This window comes from Polypterus senegalus, chromosome 5, assembly GCF_016835505.1.
Source record: "Polypterus senegalus isolate Bchr_013 chromosome 5, ASM1683550v1, whole genome shotgun sequence".
NCBI lineage: Eukaryota > Metazoa > Chordata > Cladistia > Polypteriformes > Polypteridae > Polypterus > Polypterus senegalus.
In genome coordinates, this window is record NC_053158.1 from 122,238,725 (window position 1) to 122,260,212 (window position 21,488).

General features: G+C 37.8%; 1 protein-coding gene across 1 annotated transcript in view; it reads right to left on the minus strand.

Annotated features, from left to right (window-relative positions):
* Positions 1 to 21,488, minus strand: part of cntnap2a (contactin associated protein 2a) — a 986,203-nt gene that overhangs the window by 213,701 nt on the left and 751,014 nt on the right. Inside the window, exon 9 of the mRNA XM_039753312.1 lies at positions 16,482 to 16,653. Coding sequence (XP_039609246.1) covers positions 16,482 to 16,653 — 172 coding nt within the window. The remainder of the gene's footprint in view (positions 1 to 16,481; positions 16,654 to 21,488) is intronic.

Consider the following 21,488-nt stretch of genomic DNA (forward strand, 5'->3'; position numbering starts at 1 on the left):
TCAGGCTGAGTCAGCACCGGCTTGCTTTGGAGTGTATTATTACAGCAGTTTACAACATGACCAGCTTTGAACTGAGTGCTCGAATACTGTCATTGTTAACTTGAGAAACAGCGATCACAATCGAAATGGAGAAGGAAATTGTGCGGAAATATGAGAGTGGTGTTCGTGTGACCGATCTCGCTAATATGTACAGCATGACAGCATGACTGTACACTGAAATTAACCACATATTATTTATTATTTGAAGGCATCTGATTGTAATTAACTCGTAACAATATAATGGCCCACTGAATAGCCAAACTTTTCCAAATACCATAGCTGCTTTAGCGTTGTTACTCTCGCTGCACCTTCTTCTTCTTCTTCTTTCAGCTGCTCCTGTTAGGGGTTGCACCAGCGGATCATCTTTTTCCATATTACTCTCACTGCACCACACAGAGTATTCATATCACTGTATCTGAGTGTGGAATCACAGCTCTACAGCAGCTGATCGGAAAGAAAATTATCAATATAGAGCATCTATCACACGCTGCATCAGCCATGCTGCCTATTTGAACTGCTCTCATGCGACAAACGCTTCAGAGCCTTTCCTGTACTGACCTCATGGTTCAGAAACAGTTTCATCTCAAGAACATAAATGCAATCAATCAGTCCATCAAGTACTCCTTGTAGAACTGTTTGTACTTATAAGTACAATTACCTCGCTGTAAACTTGCGATAAAGTTATAATAGTGCACAACCTGAGCTACTTTATAAAGCGCGTATTTACATATGATGACGATATCACTTTTAAGATGAAATGCAGCAAAATATGTTTATTATATTATACAGATAAAACTTTAACTTCATTTAAATAATCTATATTGTTAATAATTAAAAATGTGAGGACATGGTGTCTGAGCGCTAGCAAGGAGCTGGCGCTCTGTTCATGGATTGTTCCTGCCCTGCGCTGTATTTTTGCTGGGGCTGGTGCAACACTGGAAGGAGAGATGGATTGAATAATTAAACATGTACTACGAAGATATTTCAATGTTCCTTAAAAGTTTTGAAAAACTGGCGTTCTCGGCTTACAGATGGCTTAATGTCCATTAGAGAGCTGATTGTGTGGCGATTGGGTATTTTGAGAAAGAAAAGGAAGGACAGGAATTGGGGGTTAGTACATTTGAAAGAGACAGTACTGCTGCAAAAAATTATTTCATCAAAAGTCGCAGCAAGCATCATGCATGAAGCAGGAACGATCACTGTGCCACTGTGTTCCCATGTTTAATACATGCTTTAATTCCTATCATCATGAAAATGATATCAAGTATACATTTCAGTATTTAAATTATTCAGAGCGCTTTAATATAATGAATGTAATGGATTCTGTGTCCTGTTGGAGGAAGAGAAAGCCTGTTTAAGAAGCACGTAGTGATTCACACACACAGAGCACATAGAAGAACACATACAAAACAAAGCATTTAACGTGCTACTTTAGTAACGATGGGATCTGTGAAATTAGTAAATTAAAGGAGTTTAAGATGAAGTTTATGATGTTCTACTTTAAAGACAAAATAAACTATGTGATTAAGGTGGAAATTTCGAGATTAATGTTGAAATTTCAAGCTTTTTTCCCCATTTTTTTTTTCTTTTCTCTGTACCCTACTAAACTTTCATATGACACTCAGATGGTAGACTATGACTCGCCTTTTCACGGCAACTTTCATATCTGACAACTTCTTTTTTTTATTTTGGGCACTGTGCAACTTTGGGAACTTGAGCTTTCTTAGTTTCTCTGGCACTCTACGTCACTCGATCAACTTCCTTCTGTTGTTTATACCACTGTTTAATCCAACAAATAGTACATTTTTCTTTGCCTTCACTTGGTTTTCACTGAAATTCTTCTATTTCCTCCCATGCTTTTGCCATTGCCTTTTTACAGAACGCTGAGCTTAATGGCTATATATATTGATTTGCAAATTCAAAGAGGCATAATTCTGGGAGGAATTTGGGGAGCTGCAGCAGGCGCATGCACTTTTTTTTTCATGCTGACTGGTATTTATGGAGCAGAAGAACCTGGAAGTTGGTGAACGCACAGATTTATGCATCTGGATTTTTTTGTGCGTACGAACATTTCCACTTTTGTCCGTATGCCATGTTTTAGTGTGAATTCTATGCACAGCGTTATGCATGAGGCCCCAGATGATTATAACATCTGTAATGTCACTTCCGCTGCCCGTCCACTTGGATCTGCCTTTTTTTGCCAAAATGACATATAAACGGAGGTTCTGCCATTTTGAGATCATTTCTCTGCAGAACTCCAGTCCTGAGTGGTGCTCCAACTCTTTATTCTGGTCCGTGTAATCTCTTACAACCTATGCAGCATACTGACTCTGCCTAATATGGTATGTAGGGGTTTTGGCGTTGCCATTGTTACTCTGTCTGGTCTTTAATACCTGTAGGTAAATAGGTGCTGAACCTTACTGAGGGCATCTTTGGCCTTGGTAAATTCTCATCAAGCCAGGCTTTTATAATATGCAATTGATTAAAACATAAATTTAGTTATATTAATTTTAATCAAAATTACAAAATAGACTTTATAGAAAATGCAACTAAAAGTTAATTTATGCATGTCAAAATAATCATAAACAAGCTACCACATTGCTTCAAGACTAGCTGTAAAAGAAAGAGTGCCTGCTTGTTTTCAGTAAGTCAATTGATTGGTCATGCATTAGGGTGGGTTGGCATAATAAATGTAATTACGAAGTCAAATGAGAGAGTGTAGGCAGAAGAGCTAGTACAGACAGATGAGCTTTCACAAGAAATAGGGGGCTGTTCTCATTCCGACAAATTCACAATAAAGTGATGGGTAACTCTGCTAGAAGGTAAGTTATCTGATATGCAATCCTCTCTTAGCTTTCTTTAGTTTTAAAATAAACTGTTTAATGGAATTTGACAGTTTTGTAATCTAGTTATTACACTGGATCTAGAAAGGGATGAGATTGTTTCAAACGTTCAAAGCAAACCTGAATTTTAAAATGGATGGAGAAACAGTGAATAAAATAACCTGGGGCCAAAAAGATATTTCTGTTTAGGTAGTTGCAGCGAGAAAGAAGAATAAGAAGAAAATGTATTTACTTTAACTTCTTTTTGCCAAAGAGATGTTACATTTAAAATCATTCCTGAAATATATTACTTTATTTGATGACTTTTTATTTCATGAACACACTGTGACTAACAAGCACTAAATATTATGTTGTGGGTGTAGAAAGGCCACTAAAAATCTGCCATTTCTTTTCTGGGCAGTGTTGGGGAAGCTTTACATCTGTTTAAGCTAGAGTTAAATAAATAAATAAATAGCCTTGCTACAGAATATTTAAACTAGTCTACCTTGTTCATGTATAGGACAGAAACTACAAGGGTGTGTCTAAATTTAGGGAACTTTTTTTAAATCCAAACCAGAAGAGGAATTTGGTATACCAGATCAACCAATTTATTGCCCATGATTGCATTTGGACTTTATGGTACCCACATAAATTAATGTGTTATTTTGCTTAAACAATGTTTTTATAGCTATGATGCTAGCTATCAATATTTGCTAGTTTACTGCATGTCATATGAGTATAGTATTACGTTAGTTATGCTAATCTTTTAAAAAGTACAAACTTGCAATGCTGCTAGAATTGTACAGCTGTTCAGTAGTGTTACTCAGTATTTCTCTTTGAAGATCCAATTGTCATAATTCTTGGAAGAAATGTTACACTTTGGACAGTTCTTTTGCCACCTCCTCATATGTTTAACACTAGAATACCTGAAGACTAAGAAAAAACTCGTAATCCAGGCCCACCTTATATACCTTCGCACTTATCCAGCGCAAGCAGCAAGCAGTTTGCTATCCCATCAAAACCCCCTCCACACATCACCCCCAATCGTTAAGTTAAAGCAAAAGTTGTCCCAGCTCATGTGAAGGCTCCTTATCTGTGTGTGAGGTTTCTGAGATATATAGGGTAAATAATGCAGTATATCTTTATTTGGAATACATGCATTTCATGCGTGTTCAATGTCTACAAAGATCTGGTTAAGTGTAGGATGAAAGGAAGTGCGAGGCAAGAAAAGCTGAACACATACCTAAATAGAAAATTTTCCATGTTATACGAGTAATGACATGAAGTGAATAATGTGTGATTTTAGTCCAAATATCAAATAAACACATGCACTTTTATTCAAGAATATAACCAATGGAAAAAAAACATTTGATTTACATTTTGCTGTCAATGAGTTAAAAGCCCATGCTCAAATGTCAATTGACAAGAGGTTGATATGTATTCTTGCATGGTGTAGAGTTAAGAACTGCTGCTTTACAACTCAAAGGTACTGGGTTCAAGACCAGGTGTTCTGTGTTTTCAGTAGCTGATCGACACATTTACAAAACAAGATGCTGATGGGGAGGTGCGAAGGAATTTAAAGTGGGCTGGGATTATGAGTTTTTCTGTAGGCTTCAGAGATTCAGGTGTTAAAAACATTTTCCTGCCATGCTTGCAAAAGCATTAACACAGATCTGTTTTTTGATTGGGCAATAAGAATTAAAATATGCAGTCAGTTTGCATATACCTTACACCTAAAGAACTCAAACTGAAAGAGGCTGAATGTTTTTCATAGGACAAAAACCATGGGAAGCCTATAAGCCACTTGGAACTTATTAGAGCACATATAATACCTTGCGAGTAGCAAGTATGCGGCCTTCAACAATTTCCTTATGATTTAAAAAAAACACAAGTTAGCTTAAAATCAGATAACTTGTGCTCACCTTTAATGGAGGGAGTGTTGAATAATATGGGGGAAATTACAACAGTAATTCAAAGTAGAAAATATTAAACAGAATATACAATAAGAAAACCTGCAGCCCACCTGGGACTACATTACCATAGTGTTTAACCCTGTCTAACAGATGAGCTGGCTTGCCCAATTGTTCACCTTAAAGAGCCACCAAACCTGCCGGTCCTGCCTCCAGTTTCTCTCTTGCTCTCACACTGCACAATGGCCTTGAAATTCTCTGTACTAGTTAAGCCATTCTTCCTGTCTCACCTTCTGATCCCATGCTCAGTAAGTCTTAAGGTCTTAAAATAGCTTTAAGCCCCTTCCCACGGTTGCCTTCAAACAAGCAGCGGTATTACTTCAACACAGTACAGCACAGCCTAGATCCTACCCTTAGTTTACAAAGTTGGTGGGCCTGAAATAGCTTTAAGCCCCTTCCCAGGGTTGCCTCCAGGCAAGCAGTGGTATTACTTGGGGAGTCCGGAGAAGAACTACTATTGTGATAAGGACTTATATTTGAGTTATAGTATTTTAGTGGCACTGGATGTCCGGCATCCCTGTGATATCAACTACATTAATACAGCCACAATACCAGGGTATTTTTGCAGCTGACTCGCCACTTAAAGGGTAAGCTTTTTTCTGCTATTTCTGCTGGGTCCATGTGCTAACCTATAGAGGCTAAGTAATTTCTTTTTAGAACTAATAGTCTTGCTGTCTTTTTTTAAAAAGGGCATAGCATGTGAAACAACTTGGCCCTCTGGCATTCAGAGGAAGTTTATGTTTTTACCAAGGTCACAACTCACTCACTATACTTTCTGAGTGAGCCTGTGCACAGTTGTTCTGGAACATTCCTTACAGACAGGGCATGCCACCCTGTCCTAGGGGGGTAAAATTGCTATTTTGTTAACTACCAACATTTGCTTGAAAGGCCATAGTGAACTCTTTTTACTGTATGTTTCGCCCAGGTTAGCTATAATAAAATGTTTTTGAACTCTGGAACTATACAGATGTTTCATACAGAGTAGTTCCGTGAGATCCTATGAGTGGCACTGTGAGACTTTGTTTTATGTTTGGTTCATACCTCTATGTATTTGCCTAAGTCTATACACATTTTTATGTTATTTTAGTGTTTAACTCAAATTCTAATCTTAGATTAGAATGAACATTCAATTCACAACACCAATGCCAAGTGGAATGTGTTTATCTCACAGAATAGGTAAGCAATCCAGACAAGATAAGGTGCTTGCACATATTGTTATGATTAAAGCTTTTGGGACAAGCTGTCCATCACCAAAGTAATGAACCAATTATCAGTATGTAACATCATGGTAATAGAAATCTCCACATAGGAAACTTGGCCCAAGAAATGAATCAAGCAGGATACACTGTTTTATGTCACTGAATTATGTCCTCGGACACACATTCTCTCTTTTGCATATATTTGGACACTGCTTTTCTGACTTCATAAATATATTTTTTTAATATAACTATTATAAAGATTTTGGACAACGAGACGATGGTGTATCTTTGTTAGGGCTTTTTATTCAGACTGATTTATATTCTTTGCAGCTAATATTTATACTTACTGCTATTACTCCATTCAAAATCTACATTGCTTTGCTTTATACAGTTTATAATACACTGTCTGCCCATCTTGGGTGATGGAAATAGTAAATTAAATACAGGGCATCTGGTGTGAGTAGATAGTCACTTTCCCACAAGTTTAAGTGGCATAGCAGGGACAAATCCATTAATGAGCAGCACATGAAGGAGTACTGCACCTAGTAATTGGCACTAAGGTATATCAGTCTCCCATGTCTAGGGGATGTCAGTGGACACCTGTCAGGATTGGTCAAGCCAAAGCTAATGAGTCCATATGTGGAATGTGGAGGGGTGATAGGCTGTGCAGGGCATGATTCATAATCCGTGGTTAAGTGCACAGGGTGTGTGTGCCATTTCAGCTTTATAATCGTGCTTCTATCTGACTGGCCATATTAGCCTTCCACCATCCATTTCACTACTTCACACACTGCTATGAACAACAAGGGACTTGTATATGAAAATACAGGATGCTTACAAAGCCAGCCATTTAGCCCTGGAAGAGCCATGAAAGCCACAAAGGGGAGAAAGTGAAAGGACAATTTGAACAGTCTGATCCTAGACATATATGGCAAGTTATGCAGACTATAAAGCAACTACCCCACCCCCCAGTGCATGCAGACACCTCTCTTACAGAGGAGCTAACTTCTACATGTGCTTCAATGTGAATGTCAGTGAGGCCAGCCAGCGGCCAAAAACATTTGCAGTGTGAGAACTGCACAGTGAGGAAACAGTGCTCTCCTTTTCAGAACATGATGTAATGCAAGCTTTCAGGAAAATTAACACCTGAAGGCAGCAGGTTCTGATGGCATTCCAGGATGTTTTTAAGATCTGTGCTGATCAGCTTGCACCAGTGTTCATTTAATCTCTTCTTAACCCACCCAACCAACATGCTTTAAGAGACCCGCTGTTGTCGCTGTACCTAAGAAAGCAAATCCAACTTGTCTGAATAAGTAATGATCCTGTTGCACTAAAGCAAAAAAGTGTTTCAAGAGGCTAGCCAGAAATTACATATGCTCTTCCCTTTCAAAAAATTAAAGTTCACATATTTCTCTAGTAGATAAACAGACAATGCCATCACCTTGATCCTACATACAGTATTAGCCCACCTGGACAGCAAGAGAGGGAATTATTTGAGATGCTATTTATAGACTTTACTTATGCATTTAATACATTTTATTAACCTCATTACCAGACTCAGGGATCTGCATCTGAACACATCACAGTGCAGCTGTGTTTTTAACTTCCTGACAGGCAGACCCCAGGTGACATTTCATTGCCTCTCACTCTCAACATTGGCACACCACATGGCTGTGTCCTGAATCCTCTACTGTACTACTTTTACACAAAAAACTGTACGTGACTCTAACATCATTGTCAAGATTGCTGATGACCCATGATGTGGTAGGACAGATATCTAACAAACAGTGAGGAGGCCGACCTGGAAAAAGTAGTCTATCACCCTGGTGTCAGGAGAACAGTCTACTCCTGAATGTTAGCAAGGAATTGATTGTGCACTTTGAGCGTAAACTGCAGAGGTACTACCACCCCCTCAGTATTAACAGCAGTGTCAGATACGTCAGTGTCCACATCACAGATAACCTGACCTGGTCCAAACATATTGACACCTTGTTGAAGAAGGTATGAAAACGTCTTTACCATGTCAGATTCCTCAGGGATTTCAGGCTGCCCTCCCAACTACTAAAGAGCATTTTCATATCTGCCATCTAAAGTATCTTGACAGGAAGTATTGCTACCTGGTTTGGAAACTGCATACATGGGTACTGATAGATAGATAGATAGATAGATAGATAGATAGATAGATAGATAGATAGATAGATAGATAGATAGATAGATAGATAGATAGATAGATAGATAGATAGATAGATAGATAGATAGATAGATAGATAGATAGATAGATAGATAGATTTATTAATCCCAAGAGATAATTCACAAATATAAATATAAACAAATAATTCACAATGAATACTGCAAGGCTCTGCGGATAGTATGGTCAGCTGAATGCATCATTGGGTATGTAGTATCTAACTAACAGGACTTCTACACCAAGCAATGCTAGACAAGGACAAAGAAAATTATCAGTGATACCAGCCATCCCCATAACAGCCTTTTTTGTGCTGTGGTCAGGTAAAAGGTACAATTTCCTGAAGACCAGTTCAGAGAGGCCATGGAGGAGATTTTTTCCTCTGTCCTTCCTATCCTGAATAAGGAAAGTGTCTAGAATTACATAATGCCCTAATGTTAACTCTCATATGTTAAGTTATTTTTTAATATAATTTATGCTAGAAGAATGATAGGCTGGTCTTGGACTATATGAGTACTCTTGTGGTAGACTACCTGGACACACTGCATTTTGCCTATTGGACAAAGATTAGAATGGATTATGCAGTTTTCTGTCTATTCCCTAAGGCTTACTCTCACCTGGAAAAAGCTGGTAGCACTGTGAGGATTATGGTCTTTGATTTCACTAGTTCTTTCAATACCATCCAGCCATCCCCATTAAAGGAATACATCTATAGTGTCCTGGATAATAGATAATTTGTTCAGCAGACCACAGTTTGTAACACTCAAGGACTATGTTTTTGATACAGATGTGAGCAACACTGGAGCACCACAAGCAACATCCCTGTCTCCTTTTATTTTCACTCTGTACAACTCAGCCTACAAATATAACACCGGGGACATGTCACTTACAGAAACTCTCAGATAATTCTGTGCTTACGAATAAGGGGGAAAAGAAAGTGTACAGTACAGCAGTTAGGTTGAGAACAATGTTTCATAGTACAGAAAGGATTGTTTGCAACTTTAAAAAGCCAAGCAATTGATTATTGACTTTAACTGTACCAATGAGCCTGTGTGCCTGATTAAGCACTCGGAAGACCACATTTGTTTTATGACTAGACTAAGCTTATAACACAGAGGAACTATATAATAAAAAGCAGAGCAGGTTCTTTTTATTTTGGAGACAATGCTCATTTAATTTGGGTAGTGACATCTTCCACATACTCTTCAACTCGGTGATGGCCAGTGCGATTTTCTACTCTGTGGTATGCTTTGCCAGTAAAATCAGTTGAGAGGCTCACCGACAAACTAATTAAAAACACATGCTCTGTTACATAATGTGCTCTGGACCCCTTGGAGGAAGTAGTGAAGGAAAGAATGGAAACAAAACTGAGAGCCATTTTGAACAATAAATCACATCTTCTATCTCGTACACTAACACTAAGTACTTTCAGCCAACAAATTAATAGGCAGAAGTGTGTTAGGAAACACCACTGGGACTCTTTTATACCAACAGCAATGAACCTGTATAATACGTCACTGTGACTGCCAAGTCAGAAATTGTCTTTTTAAAATTTCTTTCTTTTTAGTCATTGTGGTTGGTGTTCAAATAATACTTTGTGTGAGTTTATATATTTGTGTATCTATATATTTATTTATTTATTTATTAATTTATTCTGTGAAAGGCAAACTTACCCTCTGGGCATAAATGAAGTTTTATCTATCCATCTATATTTCATAATTCTGTGGTTTTTATTGTTATTTATACGGTTTTGTATAATTGTTATTGTCATTTTTATTCTTCCTGGATACACACTCATTGGAATTTAGCAGCTAAGCATTTCACTACATATTGTGCAGTATGTATAATTTGTATCCATCCATCCATTATCCAAACTGCTATATCCTAACTACAGGGTCAAGGGGGTCTGCTGGAGCCAATCTCAGCCAACACAGGGTGCATGGCAGGAAACAAACCCCAGGCAGGGTGCACACACACACCAAGCACACACACCAGGGACATTTTAGGATCGCCAATGCACCTAACCTGCATGTCTTTGGACTGTGGTAGGAAACCGGGGCACCCGGAGGAAACCCACGCAGACACAGGGAGAACATGCAAACTCCATATAATTTGTATGACAAATAAAATTCAACTAAATTCAAAAAGTCAAATTTAAATTACAATTACATATCAGAATTAATTCAGTTCTTTTCAGTTTTATTCTTTACTACAGTTATTATTCTGTCCACTTCGGGACTTAAAAGCACATTTTCATATTTGTTAGTCCCCAGAGCTACAGCATTGTCCGTATGACAACCAAACTGGCCTGAATCACATTTCTTTCACCCACAATTGTATTTTTTTGTATTGCATTGTTTCACAACTTTTCACCAGTGAAGAGACCTCCTGGCAACCCTCCTCATTTATTTGGACTTGAGACCAGTAGAGAACTATGCTGGATTATATGTCCTGTGGAAGAGTGAGTCTGGAGTGAGTCCCACTCACCCCACTGACTCCAGAGTTCTCCTCACCCCATAATAATACATGCCTCCTGGCAGCATCTGGCTTCTGTACTAACATGATGACTCACATCATGCCTACCATTGGATGCTACCCTATTCTTTCTGCATCCTTGCTAGGAACTGTCCTTACCCTGCACTCATCATATACATAAGCAATGGTCTCCATCAACTTTTCACACATGATTTGTAATATTGAGTACAAAATCATAACCTCAGGGTTTGAAGTCCAAAGCCTTAACCACTGTGTCACACTTCCTGCTTTAGTTTAGTTTAGTTTAGCTATGGTTTCATATTAAAATCACCCAGGGGAAGAGGGTGGGGGAGGGTTTAGGGGTGATGAAGGAGAGTCACACAATGCTACTGGCCCTTACTCTTTTCATGGCCTGGTGCTAATCCTAATGATTCATGTTCGTGGATTTTCCTCTAGCTCTTTACAGTCTGTATTATAGCTTCTAAAGATATTGTTTTATGTTTTTGGGGATATACTTGGCAAATTATACTTTTCATACTTATTATTTAATACAATATAAATAAAAATAACTAGAATACACATTAAATAACTAAACACTCTGTACAATAAATGTGTGTTTTACGGTACACACAAACAAAGGGACAGATAACTAATATTCCATGTAGGGAGGTTGCAAATTGACTATTGTGAAAGAAAATAAACTGCTTGCAAGCTACTCAGGGTTAATAGCTGACAAAGCCGTTTTGCTATAACAGTAGGTTATTCATACCAGCGTCTGTCATAAGACACGGTGCAGTAAGCTGACCTAGGAAAATTTCCAGTTTCTTAGGAACGTGTCTATTTGACATAAGAGAGATGACCTTTCCTTCTTTAGGGTCTATCTGATCAGTGAAACAAATAAGAACAGATGGCCCATTAGCGTACTAAAATAAAATGCTTAAGTAAACAATATTATGTTTATTTTTAAGAAATAAGGGGAAGAGGGAGGAAGAAGAAATTATAAAAAGTCCATAGAAAAAATAGTAACTTTGCTCTTCTGCCTTGCAATGTAGAATCCACGTACTCATCTGTGACTAAATAAAAATCTAATTGATAGAACTTGTTCTGTCTTCCTCTGGGTTTTTTTTCTTCCACACAATCAGAGCAGACTGATACTTAAACTTGTTTACATGTTTTTTTATGCTGATGTACTATCTGAAATTGGGGAGAGTATTTTAAAGAGAAGAACCAGGAAATAAGATGTATTAAATAAAATGAACAAGACAAGGAAAACAAAATTTACTTTTGCCGAAAACAAAATCTGAAAATAAAAGCCAAAATTTTGTATATAAAAGTTTGTTACCCAAAAAATATCAAAGGAATGCAAAGGTTTTAGAGAATGTTATGGACAAACTCCGATACCAAAATGAACACAGAAATGACCTTTTAATCTCAACCTAAATGACTCCTGAAGTCCTGACCTCTGAAGTCATACCCCTGGCAACTGGAGCTCATATTATGATAATGTCATTTACAAAAGAAGTGTCCAGAAAAATGCAAAATTTCACCAGAATTAACAGAAAGTTATGTTGACACCTTTGATTAAGTTTCAGATATAAAAATAAACTAGACAAAGAAAATCTCAAGTCCAAAACCCCTCAGTAATCACTCAAAAAGGAAAAAACACTGAATGGATACTGTGACAAATTATAAAATAAAATGGACTCAAAATAGCTGACTTAAAGGATCTTTGTTCTTAGAAGATTCATTAACCAAGGTATTACTGCATTAAAAAATATACAAGTTTAAATAATCATAAGGCATCAAAATGTCTGGATACTCATGTTTCACTAAAAAAAAGTTTTGCCTATACAGTGGTCTGAAAAACTATTTGCTCCCTTCCTGATTTCTTATTCTTTTGCATGTTTGTCACACAAAATGTTTCTGATCATCAAACACATTTAACCATTAGTCAAATATAACACAAGTAAACACAAAATGCAGTTTTTAAATGATGGTTTTTATTATTTAGGGAGAAAAAAAAATCCAAACCTACATGGCCCTGTGTGAAAAAGTAATTGCCCCTTGAACCTAATAACTGCTTGGGCCACCCTTAGCAGCAATAACTGCAATCAAGCGTTTGCGATAACTTGCAATGAGTCTTTTACAGCGCTCTGGAGGAATTTTGGCCCACTCATCCTTGCAGAATTGTTGTAATTCAGCTTTATTTGAGGGTTTTCTAGCATGAACCGCCTTTTTAAGGTCATGCCATAGCATTTCAATTGGATTCAGGTCAGGACTTTGACTAGGCCACTCCAAAGTCTTCATTTTGTTTTTCTTCAGCCATTTAGAGGTGGATTTGCTGGTGTGTTTTGGGTCATTGTCCTGTTGCAGCACCCAAGATCGCTTCAGCTTGAGTTGACGAACAGATGGCCGGACATTCTCCTTCAGGATTTTTTGGTAGACAGTAGAATTCATGGTTCCATCTATCACAGCAAGCCTTTCAGGTCCTGAAGCAGCAAAACAACCCCAGACCATCACACTACCACCACCATATTTTACTCTTGGTATGATGTTCTTTTTCTGAAATGCTGTGTTCCTTTTACGCCAGATGTAACGGGACATTTACCTTCAAAAAAGTTCAACTTTTGTCTCATCAGTCCACAAGGTATTTTCCCAAAAGTCTTGGCAATCATTGAGATGTTTTTTAGCAAAATTGAGACGAGCCCTAATGTTCTTTTTGCTTATCAGTGGTTTGCGTCTTGGAAATCTACCATGCAGACCGTTTTTGCCCAGTCTCTTTCTCATGGTGGAGTCGTGAACACTGACCTTAATTGAGGCAAGTGAGGCCTGCAGTTCTTTAGACTTTGTCCTGGGGTCTTTTGTGATCTCTCGGATGAGTCGTCTCTGCGCTCTTGGGGTAATTTTGGTCACCGGCCACTCCTGGGAAGGTTCACCACTGTTCCATGTTTTTGCCATTTGTGGATAATGGCTCTCACTGTGGTTCCCTGGAGTCCCAAAGCTTTAGAAATGGCTTTATAACCTTTACCAGACTGATAGATCTCAATTACTTCTGTTCTCATTTGTTCCTGAATTTCTTTGGATCTTGGCATGATGTCTAGCTTTTGAGGTGCTTTTGGTCTACTTCTCTGTGTCAGGCAGCTCCTATTTAAGTGATTTCTTGATTGAAACAGGTGTGGCAGTAATCAGGCCTGGGGTGGCTACCGAAATTGAACTCAGGTGTGATACACCACAGTTAGGTTATTTTTTAACAAGGGGGCAATTACTTTTTCACACAGAGCCATGTAGGTTTGGATTTTTTTTCTCCCTAAATAATAAAAACCATCATTTAAAAACTGCATTTTGTGTTTACTTGTGTTATATTTGACTAATGGTTAAATGTGTTTGATGATCAGAAACATTTTGTGTGACAAACATGCAAAAGAATAAGAAATCAGGAAGGAGGCAAATAGTTTTTCACACCACTGTACATATTCAAAAGAAGAGGTTTAAATTAGGCATTCAAGTAAATAAGAGAAGATGTTTAAAACACAGTGGTAGCGCTGCTGCCTCGCAGTTAGGAGACCTGGGTTCGCTTCCCGGGTCCTCCCTGCGTGGAGTTTGCATGTTCTCCCTGTGTCTGCGTGGGTTTCCTCTGGGTGCTCCGGTTTCCTCTCACAGTCCAAAGACATGCAGGTTAGGTGGACTGGCGATTCTAAATTGGCCCTAGTGTGTGCTTGGTGTGTGGGTGTGTTTGTGTGTGTCCTGCAGTGGGTTGGCACCCTGCCCGGGATTGGTTCCTGCCTTGTGCCCTGTGTTGGCTGGGATTGGCTCTAGCAGACCCCCGTGACCCTGTGTTTGGATTCAGCAGGTTGGAAAATGGATGGATGTTTAAAAAACAAGCTGATGCCAAAAGGACATTACACAAGAAGAAAATAACAAAATGCATTTTCTGTCCGGAATGAAAATCAAGATTATAACCAGCTTCAGAAAGGGTTAGTAATACTGTAGTTTATGTCTAATAATTAGGTCAGGGAGCATGCACTGGTACAGTGTGTTGCCACTCCCACCACACGACGAAACAGCTTGGGATCCTGGTTGGCAAACCCTAGGCAGAAACGAGGTCCAGTCCCACCCTCCAGAAATGACCCGCTATCTATTCATAGGAAGAGTCACCAGAGACATGAATGTCATTGCTGAGGTAAGTAAACCTCTCGACAAGGTCAACATTTTCTCCGTAGACAGACACACTGCTGATGGCTCTGCCCAAGAGGTCATTAAAGGCTTGGATCTTGGTTTTTATCCAGGACACTCGCAAGCTCAGACACTCAAGACTCCTCGCTCAGTTTCTTGAGAACCCCAATCAGAGCCTCCATTGACTCGTCAGCAATGTCAAGATCAGTGAATCTTCCTTCACCAACAGATGCCCCACAGTCGATGGACCCCATGACCTTGCCTAAAACCCAGTCTATGCAAGCATTGAACAGAGTAGGAGCAAGAACACACCCCTGACGAACCCCTTGGAAACTTGGAAATACACAGAGGTTCTGCCTCCACTCTGCACAGCACTCAAAGTACCAGTTTACAGGCCGGCCATGATAGCCAGGAACCTTGAGGGGATCCCACGAACCCTCATGATGTCCCACAGGGCAGCTTGATCAACTGAGTCAAGCGTTTTATGAAAATCAACAAAGGCTGCCAAGAAACTCTGCCGATATTCACGTTTGTGCTCCATTAGAACCCTCAGTGCTAGTGCCTAATAATACTGTACAAAATAAAAACTTTCTCCAGTAGAGAACAACTTGCTTAATGAAACAATGTTTTGTGTGTTTTTAAAAATTGTCCTCTTTTTTCACTGTTATCAATTAAAATAAAATCTTATGTGGGGTAACCATGAATATCTTTTTGGAAATGGTGCAGTTTTGTGAATAGACTAAAGGAAATTATAAAATTGTTCCAGTAATTTTAATGACTCTCTGTCTGCAAATGTATTTATTGTTTTCTTATAATGAGCAAGATGGCTTGAACATTCAAACTAGTAAATCAATGATAAATATTAATAATAAGCCAACTGTAACACATTCTGTTAACAATCCAAAATACATTTAAATTAAATCTTTCCAAAATACAATTAAAAAACAAAAATGCTTTACATCCTCTTTAATAAAACCCTTGTGTGCGTCCAGTGTCTGTGTGTGTCTCTTCTGGTGAAGTGCGCATGCGCGGGGCCACACAGCACGTGTTCAGTCTCTTCCTGTGCATTCCCTGTGCAGAGAGAGAGAGAGAGACACACACACACACACACACACGAGGGTCACGCACACACACACAGGCGTGGGGTGTCCGTGTGTGTGTCTTCTGGAGAAGTTTACATACAGTTCATACGGTCTGGAACGGATTAATTGTATTTATATACAATCCTATGGGGAAAATTACTTCGGTTCACGACCAAATCGGGTTACAACCAGAGTTTTGGAACGAATTATGGTCGTGAACCGAGGTTCCACTGTATTACTGTCAGACAAAATTACAGGCATTTCACGGAAATACAAACCAGTATTACTGAGAGAGAAAATTAAAGGCACACAATACAGTGACACATATTACAGCCACATACAAGGTCCCTTGCCATTTAATATAGACTGTTCATACAAATGTTTATGCACTACTGTTCTAGCGCCCGTTATTTTAACGGGCTTAATGTCTAGTATGAACATAATACATCAAAATATATAAATGTGCCAAATGTAAAACTATCTAATTATGTCTTGAAATGTGAGATTTAAGGTAGGAAAGTTGTTAATTGCAATACCTGTCAATGATGGCACACATATCAATGCTGATGTTTTCAAAGCTTCCCACTTTACGTTGTTCTAGAGAATGCAGGTCCACCAGCTGATTATCCACATAGATTAGCTGCATGCAGCCTTGAAAAGAGCGTAGTGTTGGAGCTAGGATAGATGCATTTATTCTGCGCATGTATCCTATAAAATAAAAATTCAGGAGAAAATATTTTTATTTGTCAATATCATGTATAGAATTAGGGTTTAGCCCCTAGGTTTAATAAAAAGATGACAGAGAAATGGCCTATAGCAGATAAACAACACTGCTTACTTTTTAACATAAACAGAAATAAATAAGTAAAGTAACAAGCAATGAGCTGAGGAAAATCAACCAGTTCAATATGCTTTAAGTTATATGTAAACTTTCATCACACACTTGAGTAAACTCATAATCACCACATCATCTCATTAAAATATATGCACCATCATCAGCAAAATTTCTTAAAATTAACAAAAATAACTTGCTGCTTACTGTAGCATATTTATAGCTTCAGACTCATCTCAGACACATGCTGACAGATTTTATTTGTTCCCTAAATTATAATTCAAGGAAATAATCAAAAGTACTTTATACATATGAATTTCAACATTTCCATCAAATGTAGTGAGCAAATGATAATAGTACTGAAGGTGTGTAGATGTGCATGCCATTTATGCAATCAAGAAGCTCAATATGTTGCAGCTGATGTACTGTAATTCTAAATTTAAGGCAGAGTGGTTACTGCTCTACACTGTATACAAAATTACATATCAAAGAAAAATTTGGCTTATGTTTAACCCAGAAATAGTTTTTCTTTAGCATTATTTAATTACTACCTGATAGTATCAGAAGTTTCTTTCTCTATGTTTGTTTATTGCAATGTTCTAGCATGCCCCAGTCTCCTTCCAAACATGCATACAATTAAGTGTAACTTAAAAGACCAAGTAAATTCCTCCTGTTTGCCTCATTTTTCTGCTGAAGCATTACCTCTGACTTATGTTCTGCTCCCTGTTGATTATCCATTATCCATTAGATGTTTTATGCTTTATCCTTTGGATTTCACTTTTGGCTTTTGATTTTTGCTTTGTTAATGCGGATTATTTTTGAGTTAAACAAACTTTATTACAAACATTATTGTTTGTTGCTTCTATACGGACAGATATTTTACAGGACTGTCCCACTTTGGTTGTGCTGGCCACAAAACGTATTCTTTAGTTTTAGATCCTGACACTATTTTATGTTTCTAAGCATATTGGAGTTTTGATGCCTAATTTTGGCTTAGATTACACTTGAGTTAGGAGGCCAAAATATATCATATATTAAGAATAGTGGCTGCTACTTTTTCTATTTTCTATTTGGCCTTTTGCTCAAGGTAATTTATAATGGTATTGTGATTTTTTCAAAAATCCGACTTTGCAATAAAATGATATTATGGATGTCATAAGCAAGAACACACTTAGCAGTAAGGCACTGTGCATCATTTGCTTCATAATGTTATTAATTTGCAATGTCAAAAGCACCAAAACACCAGAGGTGGAAACCAAAAGGAAAGTGGAAACACAAGAATTCTCCCAAAGCAGACAGGTGTGTCAAAATTCCCCAGTGCTTCCACCTCCTGTGAGCAACCATTTTAATAATTCTTCACTTTATATACTTATACCAATAACATGTTCATTTTTATGGTGTAGCTCAAAGTGTTTAACAAAAAGAAAACATAAGTAAAATAGTTAGAAAATGAAAGATCCCCCTAACTAAATTAAGCATAATTGATGTTACTTTTGACTGTAGGCATTTTCTAAGCATACAACAGTAACAATAGCAAAAGTCAGAGTCTGGTTTGATAATATTTCCAATGCCATGTCCAGAGAGGAAAATATAAATTTCAGTCAGCAGGATGCTGGAGAATAAAGACAGCCCAGATTTCCCTTTGCATCGTACAATACATAAATATGACATTTATTCATTATTGTTATAATGTACCACTTAAGATACTTAGTCAACGGTGCCCTTTTCCTCAATAATTCAGCTTCTGTCCAGAAGGGACAAATCTATATTTTTTCAGAGTGATTGAGACTGATCAAAACTTTGGAACAGCTACTGTATATTTAATGAATTTGGTCATCTTCTACACTGTAAATTAAAATTAGTATTTTGACAAGTGATAGATTCCTAGTCTCTCATTCTTAAACAATTTTGTTTTTTTAATCCTAAACAGATTAATGTTTCATCTTCTTGTCACATATACTGTTCTACCATTAGATTTCTTTAGAGACCTGGGTTTGCTTCCAAGGTCCTCCCTGCGTGGAGTTTGCATGTTCTCCCTGTGTCTGGGTGGGTTTCCTGCCTTGTGCCCTGTGTTGGCTGGGATTGGCTCCAGCAGAGTCCCATGACCCTGTAGTTAGGATATAGCGGGTTGGATAATGGATGGATGGATGGATTTCACATCTAGCTATCCATCACGGCCACTTGCAATTTCAGTTTTCATGACAAAAGTTACATTTTATGAAACATTTCTGAAACTGTAAACCAGTTTATTCATGTGAACCGCCTCATTTTTTTTTATTTTACTTAACCTTGATTGCTCAGATTATATTTTTCCATTTCTTGTGGCTTTCGTTCTTGGGAAGTTGCTGTGTCTTCCTACAAAGCTTTGACCTTGCATCAGCTGTAAAGGAGTTTTCCAGTCATTGAAGCTGCTAAAAAAGAGGCAGTAGATAGGATATGCTTAATGCTGTTTAAAATTGGAAACATCAAAGCAGCTGCTCTTTTCAGTGGAACTTGACACATTTGGATTCTTTAGGATATTTTGAGGCTTATAATGTGTTTTGGCTTTCAGTCATTCAATACAAGTATTACCCTTTCCAGATAGACTGTAATGCCGTTCTGTACTTATTCCAACAGAAGTCATCACGGCAACTACAGTTTAGAGTTTGGGGTATTCAAATTAAATAAAATTATATAAATCAATAGCGCTGGATACATCCATCCATCCATTGTCCAACCCGCTGAATCCGAACACAGGGTCACGGGGGTCTGCTGGAGCCAATCCCGCACTGGATACATTATAGATCTAATATGTTAGTTTGCTTGGGTAACCCTCATTATTTTTTTCAGTGGAAACATGATATAGGATGATTTTTCTGTATTTATTGCAAAATCGGTGGCAAATAAATAGAATCTGAAGATAGTCACATTGCAATTAGTGAAAGCTTTCTTTTGTACAAGTATTCCTTGTGAAAGAAGATTTTTTTAAGCCTACAACAGCATCCTGTTGCCTTCTTTTGTCTGTCATTGGTTCACTGGTCTGGGTGAGATGTGCTCAAAATGTGCAAAACCTCAACACAGATTGCATTTGATTGCAATACCTGCAATTCCAACATTTTGTTTGTATGAGCCAGGTGAATGATGCACAAAGTATACAAGCAGTGATTAGTTCAATGATTGAAATCCAGAAATTTGTCTTTACCAATGCAGTTTCATGTTGGGGAAATTCTGTTTCTTATCTGCAACTTTACAATCATTTTTCAGGGAGGAGGATACCATGAGAAATTGCAAATGGGGCTCAGGAAGATTTTGAAAAAAATCTCTGAATTATTAAGTAAAATATCAAAGATTAATAATTTCCTGGAGATTATAATTATTTGTAGGAGTCATGGAGGAGAAACTGATTTGTAGGAGACTACCAGAACATAAAGGACATGCAGGACACCTGATGTTAAGTTAATATCTAGAAGAATATTCAGGCAGAATCACTGTAAATCTTTCTGTTTGTTTCTTTCTTCTGCCTTAAATATCATTGAGTAATTGAAATCAGAAGCCACTCAATAAACAAGAGTCTCACTTGGTTAACTGATCTGAACGCACAGTCTCTCCCTGAATGGGATGCTTTCTTTGTCTTGTTTAGGACCTCGGTGGCTCCCTTATATGGCATATAGCTAACACATTGTAGGATTTGAAAAAGAAATTTTAACTTGCCCAAACCAAGGCCAGTCAATTTTAAATGTAGGAATTGAGTGAATTTTAAGTTGGCTAATTATCAGTTTTTCTTTTTGGCAGTTCCAGTGATTAATTAAATAAGGCTCCTGCTTTATTTACCTTACCTTTTTCTGATGTAGGAGGTGGGTCTTTTCTATCAAGGTGACTGAGGCACACTCATTTTAAGAATCAGAATAATACAATTTATTAATAAACACAAGGAATTTAAAAATATGATAAATACATATATATTGACATATAAGACTGGTTGCAGATAGACTATACAGACAAACATATAACATATAGGCTGGCTGTTTACTGGTATTTAGTTCGACTTTATCTTGGTACAGATAAACAGTTTTAAGATACCATGTCTTTATGGATGATGTTTGATGTCGTGTGGAGTTGTTGCTTTATTGTTGATCCAGATTCAAGTGGAAGATTCTTCATGTGTTGGAGTGTACACTTTTTCTTTGCTGCATGACCCTTGTCAGTACTGTGCTGCTGCTTAATCAGCTTGCCTTCTGCTGTCCATTTACCACTTCATAAAGGGAACGCAGTACTCATTCTGGCCCAATAATTTAGATGCTGAAGGTCCCTTATTGAAGTAATGGCTTCTCAGCCTTGTCAGACTGCTGGCACACAGCTTTAGCTTAACAGATTGGGTCTCAGCCTCTGGTCCATGAAGAGAAGAGTTTATTGGCTTCTGCTCTCCAAGGAGGAGTGGCTCATAGCTTTTAGTCTGAGAAAAGATTTTTGAAAGTTATTTTGGATAATTTGTACAGAATGCCCCTGGGAAGAGTCCCAGAGTTCTTTAGGATTTCCTACAAAATTTCAAGGAGTGCATGCAATTCACAATTCTCCAAGCTTCCTTCCATTCTTCTTGCTTCTTTTTGCTTCTTTCCCTTTCAGAGATGGGGTGCATGTGGGTTTAAAGGAAGGCTGAACCTTCTCTTGATTGGACTAAAATTCTTCTGTCCATCTTAGTTGTCATACCTTGAATTATAGTTCATCGTTCTTG